This window comes from Odontesthes bonariensis, chromosome 10 (assembly GCF_027942865.1).
Source record: "Odontesthes bonariensis isolate fOdoBon6 chromosome 10, fOdoBon6.hap1, whole genome shotgun sequence".
NCBI classification, from domain to species: Eukaryota; Metazoa; Chordata; class Actinopteri; order Atheriniformes; family Atherinopsidae; genus Odontesthes; species Odontesthes bonariensis.
Genome location: NC_134515.1, coordinates 3938588 through 3957178, shown reverse-complemented (window position 1 = coordinate 3957178; position 18591 = coordinate 3938588). Strand labels below are relative to the sequence as shown.

The following is an 18591-nucleotide window of genomic DNA, read 5'->3' as shown; positions in this document are numbered from 1 at the left end:
CTAGTGTGCCTAATCCTAAGGCTAGTTACTCAGTACAGCCCTATACAAAACTGTTTAAAAGACATTTTTAAATCCAGGTTAAACACATTTCTTTTCTCATGAGTCTATGCATGAAATCTGCACGATTGTAAAATCTCTTTTTATTTTATTTTTTCTTTACGGTGGCTTTTTTTTGCTACAAAAACTGCCGAGTTATCCATTTCTGTAATGCAGCAAACAGGTTGGTTCAATCGAAATGGAAGTAAATTTAGCTCAAAACCAGACGCAAATACCCTTATAATGCGGTTCGGCAGTGAATAATAATAATCAAAGTGTTTTTTATTGATTTTTCCATTCAAACAACAAACAACAAAACATCAACAACAAAACAACAGGACCCAAGATACACGCACAAATATGAAATCTGCACGATATCTTTTCATTTATCTGGAATTTTGCTTTATTTGTTTATCTTTATGTTCTTTTATGTATTTTTAATGCTTCTTACACTCCCTGTTGCAATGCTTTTATTTTATGCAAAGCACTTTTAATTGTTTTGTACATGAAATGTGCTACAAATAAATTTGATTTGATTTGATAAAATTCCTGATCCAGCCCTCATTTCTTCCTTTTTTCCTTCCAAGCAGCCAGAGGAATGTGTTTTTTCTCTGTTAAGCCCCTTAACTCTGACCTGTGAACCATTCAGGCAGGAAAAAGGCTCGTAACTCAAGGGATGAACCAGTGTTGTGTCCACACAGAACAGACAACTTAGCAAAGAAACCATTTTAAACTGGATCTTTAGGCACTTTGTTCCCAGCAACCTGTCACAGAGACACATAATTTGTTCCCATTTCTTTAGCTGCATCTGTGAAAAACAGCAAAGATAACACAGTTTTTTTAAAAACATATATTTATTGGTTTTTCATGTTAATATAACAACATCCAACAATTTAAACATCCAAAACATATGGCAGTAAAGAAAATAATAATTAAATGATTAAAAAAGAAACATTTAACCGCAGTAATTAGTCAGCAAATAATATTTGCAAATATGAAATAATGAAAATATTAAAAATAAATAAGAAAATAAACACACATGTAAATAATAATAATAATAATAATAATAATAATAATAATAATAATAATAATAATAAACAAATAAATTAAAAAAGTATTCAAAATGTAGGTTACAGCTTGCACTCCCAACAACAAATTAAATAATTTTCTTTTATTATTTTTCTTTTATTAGTTTTATTGTTGTTTTAAATTATAAAGCTGTTGTATGTCTTTTAATGTATTCTTGTATTTTATTATTTTAATTAATCTTTTAAAATTATTATTTTTTATTCTTTTATTTTTTAATTTATTTTTAAAATTATTTTCTGTACAGCACTTTGGTCAACTGAGGTTGTTGTAAAGTGCTTTATAAATAAAATTGGATTGGATTGGATTGAAATAATTTTCTTTTATTATTTTTCTTTTATTATTTTTATTATTGTTTTAAATTATATAGCTGTTGTATGTCTTTTAATTTATTCTTGTATTTTATTCTTAAAATTATTATTATTTTATTTTAATTTATTTTTTAAATCATTTTTCTGTACAGCACTTTGGTGCACTAAAGTGCTTTATAAATAAAATTGGATTGGAACCTCTTTCCCCTTCTCTGTACTGTCGGCCATTTTTATTGTAAGTACTTTTTTAAACAAAGTTTCAGATGAAGAAAAACCTACTTTTTTTGTGGCGTTTGCTGTAGATTTTTTTTCAATCGGACATCGGAATATCCAGATTCCCACATTCTCGAATGCATCGCATCAAGTCATGAGACTGTCAGTTGCGATGCATTCTGGGAAACGTATTTTTTGACGACCCATTTTCAGATGACAGAAAACGGAGTGAAAAACTTTATTTCCCAGAAACCCCGTCGCTTCTGTCGGTTATTGCTTCAACTCCGAACAAAAAAATGTCATATGTACGAGGTTTGCTGCAGTTAACGCTGCTCAGGTTGAGTTAGTAAAGGATTCAGAAGGCTCTGCTATCAAATATATATATTTTTTATTTGTAGAAAGAGGCTCAGAATATTCTGCGGGATAAAATGTGTTTCTTTTAGGGAAGTGTGGAGTTGCAGGGATGCTAATTAGAAGCTAGTTAATGGCTAACAGGAGATGGAAGCTACTTGTTCAGGCTCCAACATCAGCTAACTCATGTTAATTCTCTGCAGAGGCTCTGATAATAATAATTTCGGTTAGCTAGAAACTATTCAGAGAAACTTTAACGATGGAGGAAGTTGACAAGATTCTGATTCACGCCCTGAAACAAGTCGGAACGTAAGTATCTGGTTTATTAACCTTGTGGCACCCACAGTTGCAGATATGCAACAAGCTTTTTATTTATTTACATTATATTTTTATTTACATTACATTATTTGATTTTTTTTTTCATTTACATACATTATTTACATTCATGTGTAATATTTTTTTTACATTACATTTTATGTGCCGACAGTTCAATTCAATTCATTTTTATTTATATAGCGCCAAATTACAACAAATGTCATCTCAAGGCACTTAGATAATAAAGTTCAATTCAAGCCAATTGGAATTCAATTAATTGTAATCATAATTATTCATAAAATAATCCAATTCGTTCATATAGAGCCAATTCAAAAACAATTTCCTAGCTAAGGAAACCAACAGATTGCACTGAAACTTTTTATTTTTTTATTTTGTGACAGTTGTCACAGCATCATTTTCTTGGGTCAGTGAATTACACTCTGCTTTGCGGTGGTCTGTTCTAGTTGGTTCTGGTCTCGTTTGGTGTGGTCTGCTTTGTCCACCCTTCACTGAACCTTTTTTGCCAAACGATCTGCAGAGAATGACTTGGTTTTGTCAACAAAATTAATCAGGAAAGCCCACAGCTGCAAATATGCAACATTGCCTAAAATCATCAAAAATAGCCCAATTCCAAAAATTTAAAAAAATATTGGTTTATTCCCACCCAAAAAGATGCAAGAAGAGCCAAAATGATTTTTTTCAATGATTATTCATATGCTTGTGTGCTACAAGGTTAATTAGAAGTTGTCCTGACAGATTGAGTGCAGAATTTGGTGAGGTGACGTGTTGACTGGTTCATGTGATGAAGTCAGCAGGGGTCTTATGATCTTTGTCTGAGGCAGAGCTTGGACATGAGCGTGACTGTCGGCATGTTTGATCTGTGTGTTTGACAGGGATGTTCATGAGGAGATCGACAGTGTCAAACAGTTCAGCAGCGAGCTGATAGTGGAGGCGGTGGTCAGATGCATCCGGGTGATTAATCCAGGCCTGGGCGGCGAGATGCCCACCTCCCTGCCCCCCGGCATGTCTGCGCGCTTCAGGGTGGGCATGAGCCTGGCACAGGCCTGCCAGGTAAGACCCCCCCAGCCGTGAACAATGTCCTGAACTTTACCTGTTCCTGAGCTGTTAGTTCCCAGGACATTTATTCTGTCCTGGAAACATTTATTATGTTCAGGGAACATTTATTATATCCTGGGAACATTTATTATGTTCAGGGAACATTTAAACTCTCCTGGGAACATTGTGTGTTAGTCTTTAAATGCAGAAATCAAAGTTACTGACTCTTCCGTCGACCATAACCTGATGGATTGAGTCACCATCTCACTACAAACGCTTGAGCCTCTTTTCGACAGAAATGTTCAGAGATGAACTCTGCGGTTCGCGGCGTTTACACCAAAGCTGTGAACTGAGGCATCTCGCCTCCCAGGTGCTCCAGGACCATTTAAGGCCAGGGAATGTGCTCGTAAAAGTGAATTTACTTCCAAAACAGTCAGAAGTAGATAGTTTTAAGGTTCACAAACTTCTGTCGTGTAGCTTTAATGTCACCAGTGGAGCTTTCTGATGCTGTATTTAACAGCAGTTGGTGTTTATGAGCGCTCTCTGCAGCGCTGCTCAGTGTTTCCAAACACTAATCAGTATCAATGAAAAGGGATTTATGTCTGTTGTTCCGAGTGGGATATATAAATGGATCCAGAACTTCGACTTTGGTAGTCGAAACAGAAATAAAGAACTGGTACTAAGTTAGGCTCTGCCTCCAAACCAGAACTGGAACCACTTTGGTGGAACCCCCCCCCCCGCCAATATGTTGTAAAGCTGTACTTAAACTGCAGGAACCTTCCTCAGACAGGAGAGTTCTGGAGGATCCTTTCACCGATGCTCGGCCTTTCCATGCCAGGAACCAAATACTCTGGACCTTTGGGCCCTTTGGGACTTCCAGCGTCTTATTTCTGTCTTTCTGTCTCAGTTAATCTCCACGAAATCATAAAAGTAAACCGTTGCCTAATGATTGACCAGACCTGCAGCAGCAAGTCAGCTGACTTCATTTTCCAAAGCTTCTCGGTGCTTCAAACCAGAGTGAAAACAAAAAGGTCAAAACCACTTATGTAACCCTTCGATTAAAAGTCTCCGAGGTGAAAAGTTCCGGATACTTTCGGTCAAAATCGGCTGGTGATTTATATCTGCTTTTTCCCTCCTTGGTGGAAGAACTGCGTTCACAGAAGAGCAACATGTGATGCGTCTTAAAAAAGCCAGGAAGTGACTAGACTGTTTTTAGCTTTGAAAGACACTGAGGATGACACTGAAAAACCCTCTGGTGTGACGGGTCAGAAGGTCGTCTTTGTTAGTCCTAACCAGAGGTGGGTGGAGCAGCCAAAAACTGTACTCAAGTAAAAGTACACAGTAGTCATCCAAATAATTACTTGAGTAAGAGTAAAAAAGTGCTTGGTGAAAAAACTACTCAAGTACTGAGTAACTGTTGAGTAACGTCTGATTTATTTGTTAACACAAGCATTCAATCAGACAGACAAAAATACTAAATAATCATCTTTAGGCAAATTAGAGTTCATCCAATTGATACAATTAATTCAAATGAATTAATTAATTACAAAATAGCTTAAATTAAAATAATCCAGGTAAATTCAAGAACTTCAATAAAAAATAAAAGAGACTTAGGAAATGTTTAAAACATATGTAACCCATATGTAACCTAAAAAACAAACATTCACCTATCCATGGGGGAAAAACGAGTTTAGGAAACTTAGCGCTACATGTTTCCTCAAGTTAGATGTTGAGTTTCTGCTGAAATGTGCGTTTGTTTTGGTTGACACAGAAGACACATAATGTAGCTGCTGTTTCTCACTCTTTGTAAGGTAAACATGCTTTCAGTATGAGGCCTCGTCTGCGTCTTCATTTCCCACCGTTGGTTCTGACATTTTTCATCTGTTTCTTTGTTTGTTTGCTACGACTGCTAATGCTAAAGCTAACCCGTCCCGCCGCTGAGATTGAGTATGGTCACGTGACCAGACTGCACGGCTGCGTCTGATTGGTGGAACACAGTCAGGTGGTAGAGCCTTTGGCGGAAGTCTCTCTCTCTGTCAGAATAAAACATTAAAATGAGGCGTACGCGGGGGGATAAAAATAATGAGGCGTAGAATACCAAAGAGGTAAGAAGAAAAGTAACCAGCTCATTGTAGCCTAATGTAGCGGAGTAAGAGGACAGTTTCTGCTGCACACATCTACTCAAGTAAAAGTAAAAAGTATAGAGATTTAAAACTACTCCTAGAAGTGTAATGTTTTCAAAAACTTACTCGAGTAAATGTAACTCGTTACTACCCACCTCTGTTCCTAACATGTCAAACTGTTGCTTTCCAGGACGTCGGCTATAAAGGGGAGATCGGCTACCAGACTTTTCTGTACAGTAACGAGCCAGAGATCCGCTCCCTGCTCATGTTCCTGGTGGAGAAGCTGCCCAGAGAGAGCGCCGAGGCCTCGGACCAGCCCACAGGTACACGGAGGCTGTGACATCCGTAGATTTCATGTGGCCTTTCCTCGCTGGAGTCCCAGAGATCAAGAGCTGTGGAGTTGTTCAGCAGCTTCTGTTCCTGAACTCTGTTTGTTGGAGTCTTAAACACATTTTATCAGAAGGCTTTAAAGCCGGGGTGTCAAACTGATCCGTGAAAGGGCCGGTGTGGCAGCAGGTTTTTGGTCCAACCCTGTTTCATTCAATCAACAGCACTGGTTAAAGGGACAGTTCGCCTCTTTTGACATGAAGCTGTATAACATCCCATATCAGCAACATCATTTCTGAACATCTTCTTACCCCCTGCTGCGTCCTGTGAGCAGAGTTCCAGCCTCGTTTTGGTGTTGATGAAGGTAGTCCGGCTAGTTGGCTGGGGTTTAAAAAATAAAGCGTTTTGCTTCTCAGAACAATATGCGTTCAACAGAGTGATACATTTGCATCACAAAATCGTTCTCCAGGAAAAAGTCAGACCTCACAATCTCTTGGCCCTATTTTCTCTCCACACCGGCCCTTTCACGGAGCAGTTTGACACTTCTGCTTTAAAGCTTCAAAATGCAGCATTAAGGGGATTCTGTGGACAGAAGTTCAATATATTACACCAGACTCTGTTTTTATGAGTATGAAGTCGAGTGAAAGTAAGAACATCCGGAACAAAAGGAAGGAATAACTCAAAGAAACAGATATTAACAACAGAACAGATGTAGTTGTTTGAATTAGAAGCTTTACAACGATTCCAGACAAACGAATGAATCTTGAATGAAATGTTTGTGGCTGTCACTAAATGTTTGAGTGTGTTCGGATGTTATTTTACCAACATCTGATTGAGTTGCTTATAATTCTGCTGGCCTCCTCTTGCAGGTAAATCGGCGGTCCTCCAGAGAGCCATCGCCGCCGCCATCCAGGCCCAGCTGGCGGTGTCCTGGGTGCCTCCCAACTGCCGCCTGCCTCTGCACTGCGAGACGCAGGTAAAATGTTCAGGAAGGTGGCTGAGCTGGCACACCGAGAAGAGTCTGCAGCCAGAAAAGCATGGAACGGTTCCTGTTTGAGCACTTTTTTTAATAGCTTCAACTTTAGCTTTTGACACAAATGGACCCCAAAACAGTTGTAAAGATCACAGAGTCGACCCCTTTTAGGCACCAACTTTCCACTGGGACCTGTATTAAATACGATGAGAGGCAGATCTAAATGTGACGGGACCATAATAACCAACAGTGTACAGCTCCTGTAAACAAACAGCTTAAGGCAGAGATGGGACCAAGTCACACATGTGCAAGTCTCAAGTCATTTTTTCTTGGGCAAGTCAAGTCAGCTCACCTTATTATTGCAATTTTACCTGCAGAATCTGATCTTAATAAAGTGAAAACACAAAGATATAAGTAACTGTCAGTAAACATCATTGGCCAATGTGTCCAACCTGTCCACCCCGTATCATATCAAGCTAACGTTAGCTAACTACCGACTAGGCTAACAGGATAATATTAGCTAATTTGACGAGCACTTACTGGTCAGAATGGATCTTCAAATGATGGACAAAGTTGGAAGTTGTCGTCTGGCTGTCTGAGATGTTGATGCCGCATGTCTTGCACTGAGCTGTTCGTCTTTTACCGTCAAAATGCTGATTACGAAAGCCGAAGACAACGACTCTCGGTCCCGCTGACATGTTGATGCATATCTGATATGAGTTTATTCTCTCCAATAAACACTAAGGTATGTAGAGAGGGCATGGCTGACTGACAGGGTAGGGATCCAATCATGGCGCCATTCTCAGCCTCAAGTCAAGTCAAGTGCCGAGTCTTTAACTTCCAAATCCGAGTCGAGTCTCAAGTCTTTTATTTTTTTGTCAAGTCACAAGTCATCAAAACAGCCACTCAAGTCGACTCGAATCCGAGTCACAGTGACTCGAGTCCCCATCTCTGGTTGATACAGAAAACCTGCCACATCTATCTGATATGAGTTTATTCTCTCCAATAAACACTAAGGTATGTAGAGAGGGCATGGCTGATTGACAGGGTAGGGATCCAATCATGACGCCATTCTCAGCCTGCGCTCCTACCGGGTAATCCATGTTATTTTTTAAATTAAGTTATTCATTTTATATTCAAACTGAAAACATGAACTGAATAACAGTAAAGTCATTCAAGTCATCGTGTCTCAAGTCAAGTGCCGAGTCTTCAACTTCCAAGTCCGAGTCGAGTCTCAAGTCTTTTATTTTTTGTCAAGTCACAAGTCATCAAAACAGCGACTCGAGTCGACTCGAGTTCAGGTCACAGTGACTTGAGTCCATCTCTGGCTTAAGGTCCTGATATCCAAGTGAAGTTTTGTCATGTAAACAAAAATAATTATAAGTTGCTGCTTGCCAATCTTTATTGAAACTTGGTTTTTGGTTTGTTTAGAGTCAAGGAACGTTGCACAGCTTCTATGTACAGCCGCTCAGCTTACCACACTGCACTAAAGGTTCAGGCAACAAGCATCTCAAAGGTAGGTCTGACTGCATGAATTCAGCTGACCTGCTCAAACTTAGATGTGCTTACAGAAATATTAAGACTCAACAGAAGCAAATAGGCAGAAAATCTGTAAGTTTACTCTGAAGTCAGAGCAAAGATATTCCTCCAGAAGATGTTTTCTGAAAGAACCTGGATGACGTGTGTTTGTGTTCGGTGTGTTTTCAGAGGTGAAGGAGTACCACCGAGACGTTCTTCTTCCTGCGACCGCCCAATTTTCCAGTCATTACTCGATGGTGGCGTCCATGTTGGAGCAGCACACAGCTGAGCTGAGTGCGGCTCAGGAGTGGGACAACGAGTGGAAGAGTCAGGGACTGCTGTCCCGCCTCACACCGCAGGCAAACCGTCTCATTCACTACAGTCACATGTGCAGCTCAGACGCAGCTCAGACGCAGCTCAGACGCAGCTCAGACGCAGCTCAGACGCAGCTCAGACGCAGCTCAGACGCAGCTCAGACGCAGCTCAGACGCAGCTCAGACGCAGCTCAGACGCAGCTCAGACGCAGCTCAGACGCAGCTCAGACAGTCTGATGTGCAGATGTTAATAAAACGCAGTGTGAACAAAAAAAGCTGCAAAATCTAAAGTTTGACAGCCAGGTTTGTGTTCAACTTGAGTTAATGTGAGAGAAGATGGTTGAAATGTAGCGCAGTGAGGAAAAAAAGGACGAAGAAACCCATAGATCCAGCCATAGGGTCATCAGAAGCTCCCGTGTGCCGCCCGCCTGAAACCGTGTTTTTGTTGCGTGCTCAACAGGATTACCGCGCTCGGAAGCTGACACGACTGCGGAAACGCATCGAGGAGCAGCTTCGATCCGCTGCGTCTCCTGAAAGCGCCTTCGGTGTTTCCCGCTCCGCCTCCGACCTCTCCGACCTGCTGCAGACGTTCAGAGGCTCCGCCCCCTCCGACCGCGTTCTGACAAAGGGAACCCATTTCACCCACACCCAGAAGTTCACCTTCACACAGGTGAGGGCCGCTGCCCGGGCAACGGGGCGGGATGTCTCTGCAGGGCAGGTTTAGTGTTGAGTCTGACCTGGCCGTGTCCTCCAGGAAGCCGCCGCCGCCGCGGCGCCGAGCCCCGTCCTCCCCGGCCGCCAGTCAGAGGGTGACATCCAGCTCCGGCAGCAGGAGGAGCTCGCCTCCCTCCAGCAGCAGTTCCAGCAGCTCTGCAGCGACGTCGACCAGCTAGCAGCAGACATGAAGCACACGAGCGTCACAAATGCTCAGGTAATGAACAGGTAATGCTTGGGTAATGCTCAACTAGCTCAACTTTCGTAGTCCGGCTAGTTGGCATATTGTTTTGAGAAGCAAGACGCTTTATTTTTTAAACCCCAGCCAACTAGCCGGACTACCTTCATCAACACCAAAACGAGGCTGGAACTCTGCTCACAGGACGCAGCAGGGGGTAAGAAGATGTTCAGAAATGATGTTGCTGATATGGGATGTCATACAGCTTCATGTTAAAAGAGGCGAACTGTCCCTTTAAAGCTGGGTGTATATTACCAGGCCGATTTCAGTCGTATTATCCAAACGCAGGCCGAGACTTAACTTGTTGTGCAGCATGTGTGAATCAAATCAAATCAAATTTATTTGTAGCACATTTCATGTACTAAACAATTCAAAGTGCTTCACATAAAATAAAAGCATTGCAGCAGGGAGTGGAAGAAGCATTAAAAATACATAAAAGAATATAAAGAGAAACAAATAAAATAATGTAAATGATTAAAAACAAGCAACAGTCCAGATAAATTCAAAGGTATCGTGCAGATTTCATGCATAGACACATGAGAAAAGAAATGTCTTTAACCTGGATTTAAAAATGTCTACATTTGGTGAAAGTTTAATCTCCACTGGCAGTTTGTTCCACTTGTTTGCAGCATAACAGCTAAAGTTAAAGATGTTGGCAGAGCTGTGGGAAGATAAACGGTGTGATGTGTTTCTCTGGAGGTTTTGGACGAGCTGAAGCAGAGGGAGCTGGGAAACGCTGAAAAAGAGGAGAAGATGCAAGTGAAGAAGAAAAGCATCGACCTGTTGCCAGAGGCAGACGACAACCTGCTGAAGCTTCAGGTAGGAGGGGTGATGGATGTCTGATGGATTTCTGATGGATGTCTGACGGCACGCCGGCAGCCTCGGCGGCGCCCTCTCTGATTCGCTGCCCATCTCTCTCTGCAGTCTCTGGTAGAGGCCAGCGCCAAGCGGGTGGTGAGCCTGGCGTCTCAGTGGGAGAAGCATCGCGCTCCGCTCATAGACGAGCACCGCAGACTGAAAGAAATCTGCAGCAGCCAGGACGTAAGCGGCGTTACAGTCTCATGGGTTACAGTGATGATGAGATTTGTGTTAATTCGCCTCCTTTTTCCACAGATGGAGTCGTCCAGAAAACTGTCCGAGATCAAGACTTTGCACGAAAAGATCCGCGTGTCCACAGAGGAGGCGAAGAAGAAGGAAGAAACGTACAAACAGCTGGTAACTGAGGACAAAACAAACTGTTTCCAGATGTTTAAACTAGGGCTGGGCGAGTTAACTCGTTATTATCGCGTTAACGCATCAATTATTTAACGCCGATAAATATTTTATCACGCATTAACGCAGGTTTTATGTATTTATTTATTTAAAAAATAAATGCACTTTTTAAATTTGAAAAAAAAAAAATTGGGGGGCTTTTGTGCCTTTTTAATGGATAGGAAAGTTCAAAGTGACAGGAAGCAGGGGGCAGAGAGAGGGGGAACAACATGCAGCACAGGGCCGTCCAATGAACCGGGGCCAGCTGCAGGGAGGACTATAGCCTCTGTACATGGGGCGCCTGCTCAGCCCACTACGCCACAAACCGCCCGTTTTATAGGCTTTTATTTTGTAAAAGTCTGTTGCTCACAGGCTTTTATTTTGTAAAAGTCTGTTGCTGTCTGCTGTGGAACCGGAAAAGAAAGTAATCGGCGGATCCACCAAACATGGAGAAGGGTACGGAACTTTTACTCGGCCATTTTCATTTTAAAGTTCTTCCAGACGGCGGAGTCGACAGAACCAAAGTCATCTGTAAACACTGCCAAGTTGAATTGTCTTCTCAGCGTAGTAGTTCCAGTCTAAAATATCACTTAAAGGCAAAACACACAACTGATAGCAGCAAGTCATTCAAGGAAACAGACAGTGGAGCGAGGCTTCTACATAAAAACTACAGAAAGATGCTGATGTTAAAAGTGTGTTTGCACAACAAATGTTGTGGCACTTTCATTCATATGGCAGCACATTTAAAATAAAGCTAAATGCTAAAAGCTATACGCTACTTTTGGATTAAATTTTGGATTTTGCGTACAAATGTGATTAATCAGGGAAATCATGTGATTAATTAGATTAAAGACTTTAATCGTTGCCCAGCCCTGATTTAAACTCAATGACTGATGGGATGTAATCTGCCAGATGAAAGTAGTCCCTGAAGTGACCTCCTGTGTCCACCACAGTTTTAGTGTCTCTGAACTCATTGGAAACTGGTTCCTGTTCCTGTTGCTGCATCGTACTGACGCAGACTGACTATGAGGCGTCCCTGTTCTCGTCCGCTGTAGGTCACGGAGCTGGAGAGCCTTCCTCAGGACGTGTCTCGGTCCGCTTACACTCAGAGGATTCTTGAAATTGTCAGCAACATCAAGAAGCAGAAGGAGGAAATTACAAAGGTATGGCCTCCATAAGCAGGTGTTCAGAGCAGAATGGAAGCCGGGGCAGATTAGTCTGATCAGACCTGGACTGTTAAAGCGTAACTGATGGATTTATGTGACGTGTGTCGGTTTTAACGTCCCTCATCAACAATGTTTTGGCTTTTCTTGCAGATTCTGTCGGACACGAAGGAGCTGCAGAAGGAGATCAACAGCCTGACGGGAAAACTGGACCGGACCTTCGCTGTGACCGATGAGCTGGTCTTTAAGGTCAGTCAGGCCATGTTAGCTTCTTGGTGCTGTTTCTTCTTCTCTCTTTACTTTTCTCTGGTTTTGTTTTGTTCTGTTTTGTTGTTGAATGTGGCGCTAAAGTAACACGTCGCTGTCGCAGACGGCTGCGTCGCATCAGTCCCTATCAGCTCCGACTCATGTGGGAATGCAAACTGAAACAGTTCCCCTGGGGAAGGGCGGTTATCAGAACTGCTCTGTCCGAATGCGGCTATTAAGCTGTAATGAGCGCCTGCAGAAGGTTTATTACAGCTGTCAAAAGATATTCCACAAAAAGCACATTAAGGTCTTAGTATAAACTATAAGATATTGCTTCAATGTTAAGATTGGCAACTGGAAAAAGTAAAGAAGAAGCCACAAAAGTGAGTTAGTACCTTGTAGGACTGTGAAAATAACCAAGCATCGCTTCGAATGTTGCAGCCACAACGAATTGTTGGGGGGAAATATCTTCTTAACATTAATAAAGGATGTACCTGTGTTTCCAATGCTCGGTGAGATGATAAAGGAAGCGCTAAAGGCTGGTTTATGGTCGGAAACCAGGTCGTCTGCGTGTGTGTCGCAGTTAACGCAGACATGCCCCCCCCCCCTTACGCAGACACTCTGGTGCACCTCCCCAAAATTGTAACTCACCGCAGACAGTGCCGCAGATATCGCCGCAGGGAGGAGAGAAAGGAGCCCTCTGATTGGTCAACTCTACATCCGCTCTACACTATGCGTATTTCCGGTTTGCTAACCGGCTAATGGTGACGCTAACCGTGACGATTCTTTCGCCTCTCTGCCAGCTCCAGTAGTAGCAATATGTCTTCTATTTCTAGATCGATCAGCTGCATCTCAATCAAAGTGCGCATTCGTCCAGTCGCCATTGTTGTTGAATGACCTCCGTAACCGGAAGAGAAACACGCCACCCACCACACCCACAATCCTAGCTTGTTCGTGATTGTCCCTCTTGCGTTGTGGCGTGGGATTAACATAGCGCAGACCGCGCTTCAAAATTGGGCATAAATCAAAAATAACTGCGTCATGTCTGCGACACACTGCTGCGAGAGTATACACGAGCCTTAAGTCTCCTTTCCTAAGCAATGAGGAAGTTCCACCAGCTCTTATAGACCACGGGAGCACGCCACAACTTCCTGCTTTCATTCTGATATTCATATAAAAAATGTTGATAAAAGCTGAGGTTCAAATTCTGTTTGAAAAAGTGTGATGTTTTTCTTTTAATGCACAAACTTAATGAACTTTTTCATTTGTAGGATGCAAAGAAAGACGAATCCGTCCGCAAATCCTACAAGTACCTGGCTGCCTTACATGAAGTATGTCACTCATGTATGAAGTATGAACTCCTCATGTTTCATTTTACCCGTGGCTCCAAACGGCGGGGAAAAAAACGAGCTAATGTCATTTTCCCATCATCTTCTGTAGAACTGTAGTCAGCTGATCCAAACCATCGAGGACACCGGCACAATCCTGAGAGAGATCAGAGATCTGGAGGAGCAGGTAGAGTTTCCACCTGTGTTTATAACTTCTTTTTTATTCATTTTTCTTTCAACAGTTAGTGTCGGGGCACATCGTACTTACATAGTTAAACAATCATCCTTGTATCAATGTCCTTATTGTCCAGTGTCAGTTGTTGGTGTCCTCTTCTCGTCCTCTATAGTCAGCCCATTTTTAACATTTATCCTCAAATCGTGCCTCTTGTAGTCTCTGTTTGTGTGTGATTTTCTCCGCTACAAAAATTTCTTCCACAGTGCAAAGCAGCACTTTAACAAGATACTCATCCTCTCTTTGTATTGTCTCGTGTTAAATTCCCCAAGTAGAGTATTTGACATGTTTTTGGCATCTCATATCCTATTATTTTTTGTAAATACCTCCATAGTTTGTCCCAGTATCCTTTTAACTTTTGGCGGGACCAAAATATGTGTGTATGGTCAGCATCTCTCCAGCATGGTTGTTGAGTAGACGCCACTCCTTTCCTAATCTTTGAAGTTATAAAGAATCTGAGCACATTCTCCAGATCCTGGAGATACTGGACGTGCACTGCGTTTTACAGATATTAAACCACTCTTCCTCAGTTATTTGTTCTTTCAGTTCCTTTTCCCATTTTTCTTTGATATATAGAGAGGAAGACTTTCTGCATGACATCAAACTTCTATATAGGACTGAGATTACTCTGCATTTTTTTACCTTCACATGCACACTTTATCTTCTAACTTCTTAACAAGTTCTTTTTATCTGCTGAAGCACATAGTGAAGAGGCTAAGGTAGTGTAAAAGTTGGATGTTGATAGTCCAGAGATGGGACCAAGTCACACATGTGCAAGTCTCAAGTCATTTTTTCTTGGTCTGGTCAAAGTCAAAGTCAGCTCACCTTATTATTGTAATTTTACCTGCAGAATCTGATCTTAATAAAGTGAAAACACAAAGATATAAGTAACTGTCAGTAAACATCATTGGCCAATGTGTCCAACCTGTCCACCCCGTATCATATCAAGCTAACGTTAGCTAACTACCGACTAGGCTAACAGGATAATATTAGCTAATTTGACGAGCACTTACTGGTCAGAATGGATCTTCAAATGAGGAACAAAGTTGTCGTCTGGCTGTCTGAGATGTTGATGCCGCATGTCTTGCACTGTGCTGTTCGTCTTTTGCCGTCAAAATGGTAATTACGAAAGCCGAAGACAACGACTCTCGGTCCCGCTGACATGTTGATGCATATCTGATATGAGTTTATTCTCTCCAATAAACACTAAGGTATGCAGAGAGGGCATGGCTGACTGACAGGGTAGGGATCCAATCATGGCGCCATTCTCAGCCTCAAGTCAAGTCAAGTGCCGAGTCTTTAACTTCCAAATCTGAGTCGAGTCTCAAGTCTTTTATTTTTTGTCAAGTCAAGTCACAAGTCATCAAAACAGCGACTCGAGTCGACTCGAATCCGAGTCACAGTGACTCGAGTCCCCATCTCTGGTTGATACAGAAAACCTGCCACATCTCCAGAAACGGAAGACGCAGAGCTCGGTTTTTCACATTTTTGCGTCTCTTTTCGTCTGCAGATTGAGACGGAAAACAGCAACAAAACTGTGGCCAACCTGGAGAGGATTCTGGACGACTACAAGGCCATCCGACAGGAGAACTCTGCGCTCGCTGCCAAAGTGAGAGAAGGCTGAAGGGAGGTCTCGATTCTCTGAGGTGAAAAGCTGAAGCCGTTAACAAACCCGGACCAGACAGAAGCAGCACTCCACGTTTGACTCCGGGGGGGGGGGGGCTGTGGTTCATTCACACAGAGACCTGCTTTCTTTAGAGAAACCAGCTGATTTTTGTAACATGGAAACTAATTTGTATTTTAATGCACATCATGGGTGGAGAAGACGGCTAGTTTTCCATTTCAAAGTGAATCTGTGGCTTTGCTCTGAGGGTCCATGCACTGGCAGCAGGGGGCAGCAGGGGGCAGCAGGGGGCAGCAGGGGGCGCTGCCACCAAATCAGAAGACACGGTTGTTTGTAATCAAATCTTTAAACATGAATTATCCTTCCACTTTCAGTAATCGGCTGTTCTCATGTTTATATTTGAGCTTAATGTGTTGAATGGGATCTGAATGTCGTCCATTTAAAATGTTGTATACATGAAACCAGCTTGAATAAAGATGCCTTACAGATTTGATGATTTTGTGATTCATGATCGTCTCACAGCTCAGTAAAAAAGTCTGTACAAGACCTGAAATATTAGGGTTTTTTTTGGGTTCTTTGCTAAGAAATATATCAGTTTTGATCTTTCGGATCTTGGCTATAGACTGAGGTAATCGTCTTTGGAGCCAAAGAGAAACGATTAGAGCTTCAATCTATACACCCAGAAACTACCAACCAGGCCAGAAATCTGGGTGTAGTGATGGACTCAGACCTACATTTGGAAAAACACATTAAGGCAATAACAAAGTCGGCCTACTGTCACCTTAAAGGGATAGTTCGCCTCTTTTGACATGAAGCTGTATGACATCCCATATCAGCAACATCATTTATGAACATCTTCTTACCCCCTGCTGCGTCCTGTGAGCAGAGTTCCAGCCTCGCTTTGGTGTTGATGACCTAGCAGCAAACACCGTAACAGGCGCGGCTGTCGGCAGGCGGCAGTGATACGAAGGGAGAGAAAATAGCGCCAAGAGATTGTGTGGTCTGACTTTCCTGGAGAACGATTTTGTGATGCAAATGTATTACTCTTTTGAACGCATATTGTTTTGAGAAGCAAAACGCTTTATTTTTTAAACACAAGCCAACTAGCCGGACTACCTTCATCAACACCAAAACGAGGCTGGAACTCTGCTCACAGGACGCAGCAGGGGGTAAGAAGATGTTCATAAATGATGTTGCTGATATGGGATGTCATACAGCTTCATGTCAAAAGAGGCAAACTGTCCCTTTAAGAACATATCAAGGTTAAAGGGTCTGATGTGTCAGCAGGACCTAGAAAAACTAGTCCATGCATTCATCTTCAGTCGGCTTGATTACTGTAACAGCATCTTTACAGGTCGCCCTAAAAACTGCAGCTCATTCAGAACTCTGCTGCTCGAGTCCTCACTGAGACCAAAGAAGTGGAGCCCATCAGTCCAGCTCTGAGGTCTTTACACCGGCTGCCTGTCCATCAGAGGATAGACTTTAAAGTTCTGATGCTGCTCTATAAAGCTCTGAATGGTCCAGGACCAGAATGCATCGGTGACCTCCTGACCCAGTATGAACCTTCCAGACCCCTCAGCTCATCTGTATCCGGTCTTCTATCAGTTCCCAGAGTCAGAACCAGACATGGAGGAGCTGCATTCAGCTTCTATGCTCCACATGTCTGGAACAAACTCCCAGAAAGCCTCAGATCAGCTGAAACACTCAGTGTATTTAAGTCCAGGCTGAAGACACACCTATTATCAGCTGAATAAAGCTCCAAATCTGAAGCTTGAGTTTCAAAACTTAATCACATTTTAACTACTGATTTGATCTATTGTTCATATTTCTTTCTTTTTTTGGTCAAAACTTAAATAGTGCTTTTTATTTCTACTGTTTTAATGTCTCTGTGAAGCACTTTGAATCACCTTGTAGTTGGATTGTGCCGTACAGATTAACTCGCCTTGCTTATAGATGAAGTTGATGTGATTGCATCACTTCTACATAAAGAAAACCACAGAAACACTTATTCACTGACAGAAATTAACAAAGATGCTCGTTCTTACATCGGAAAAGTGAGGTTCCTTATGCCTCCATATCTGCTATTTGCCCCTTTGGCTGAATAACCTGAACAAGACGCCCCTAAAACAGGCCACAGGTCCATGCTGAATTCTCTCAGCTGTGGGATCTTTCAGGGGTTTCCTTGCCTAAATTAAATCATCTCTAAAGGATTCACATCTGGGGTTTTCTACATTCTCTTTGGAGCCATTCTGCGCTGGATTTACTGGGAGTTTTTGGGTCTGTCATGTTGCATTTACCACCTCCACTCTCAGGATTTCCTCAAGTATCTCCTGATACAATGAGGAGCTACATATGATTTGTGTGAGTTAGCCAGGCCCAGCTGCAGCAAAGAAACCCCAAACATCTTCACTGTTCCACAAGTCTGAGTTTTTCCTCGTGTGTTTTTCTGGGGAACTTGAGCGATTTCTTTTCTGACAGCAAAGGTTTCCTTCTTGCACACATCCAATGAAACTTTTACCTGTAGGAAAGGTGCTTCATAGATAAAAAGCTTCCGATGGCAGATGTTTGTACTTTGACATAAAATGTTTGGTACAGGTCTTGGGTTTACATTCAAGCATGTTTGGAGTATTTTTAAACATATTGGGGTCTGCTTTTGGGCTTTATTTGCTCCGATTGCCTGACATGACCAATTAGGCAGCTGTTTGAAATGTTCTTTAAATGTTGTAAATTAGGGCTGGGCGAGTTAACTCGTTATTATCGCGTTAACTTGTTAATTATTTAACGCCGATAAATATTTTATCGCGCGTTAACGCAGGTTTTATTATTGTAAAAAGACCGTTACAGGTGATTCTCTGTGTGAAGCTCACAGAGCTAACCGGCGCTACTTCCTGTTTTACTTGTTTCAACATAAAAGCACGTATCCATCAGCATGTGAAATGTGCTACACGAGGGGAGAACACTCTGGATCACGTCTACACCAACATCAAGCACGCATACAGAGCCACACCCCTCCCCCACCTGGGACAGTCAGACCATCTCTCCCTCCTGCTCTCTCCAACCTACATCTCCCTCAGACGCAGAGTCAGGCCCATCATAAAGACTGTGACATCTTGGCCTGACAATGCACTCACCAAACTCGAAGACTGCTTCTCACAGACAGACTGGGACCTAT

General features: G+C 42.3%; 1 protein-coding gene across 1 annotated transcript; it reads left to right on the top strand.

Moving 5' to 3' along the window:
• The first annotated feature begins 1907 nt into the window (after positions 1-1907).
• Positions 1908-15908, top strand: ccdc22 (CCC complex scaffolding subunit CCDC22). Its single transcript, XM_075475969.1, has 16 exons — positions 1908-2306; positions 3206-3383; positions 5682-5814; positions 6688-6794; positions 8223-8307; positions 8499-8668; positions 9084-9293; positions 9378-9554; positions 10275-10394; positions 10500-10616; positions 10689-10790; positions 11882-11989; positions 12143-12238; positions 13507-13566; positions 13676-13750; positions 15306-15908. Exons 1-16 carry the CDS (start codon positions 2257-2259, stop codon positions 15417-15419), a joined length of 1902 nt encoding a protein of 633 aa, XP_075332084.1. The 5' UTR covers positions 1908-2256; the 3' UTR covers positions 15420-15908.
• Positions 15909-18591: the final 2683 nt, after the last annotated feature.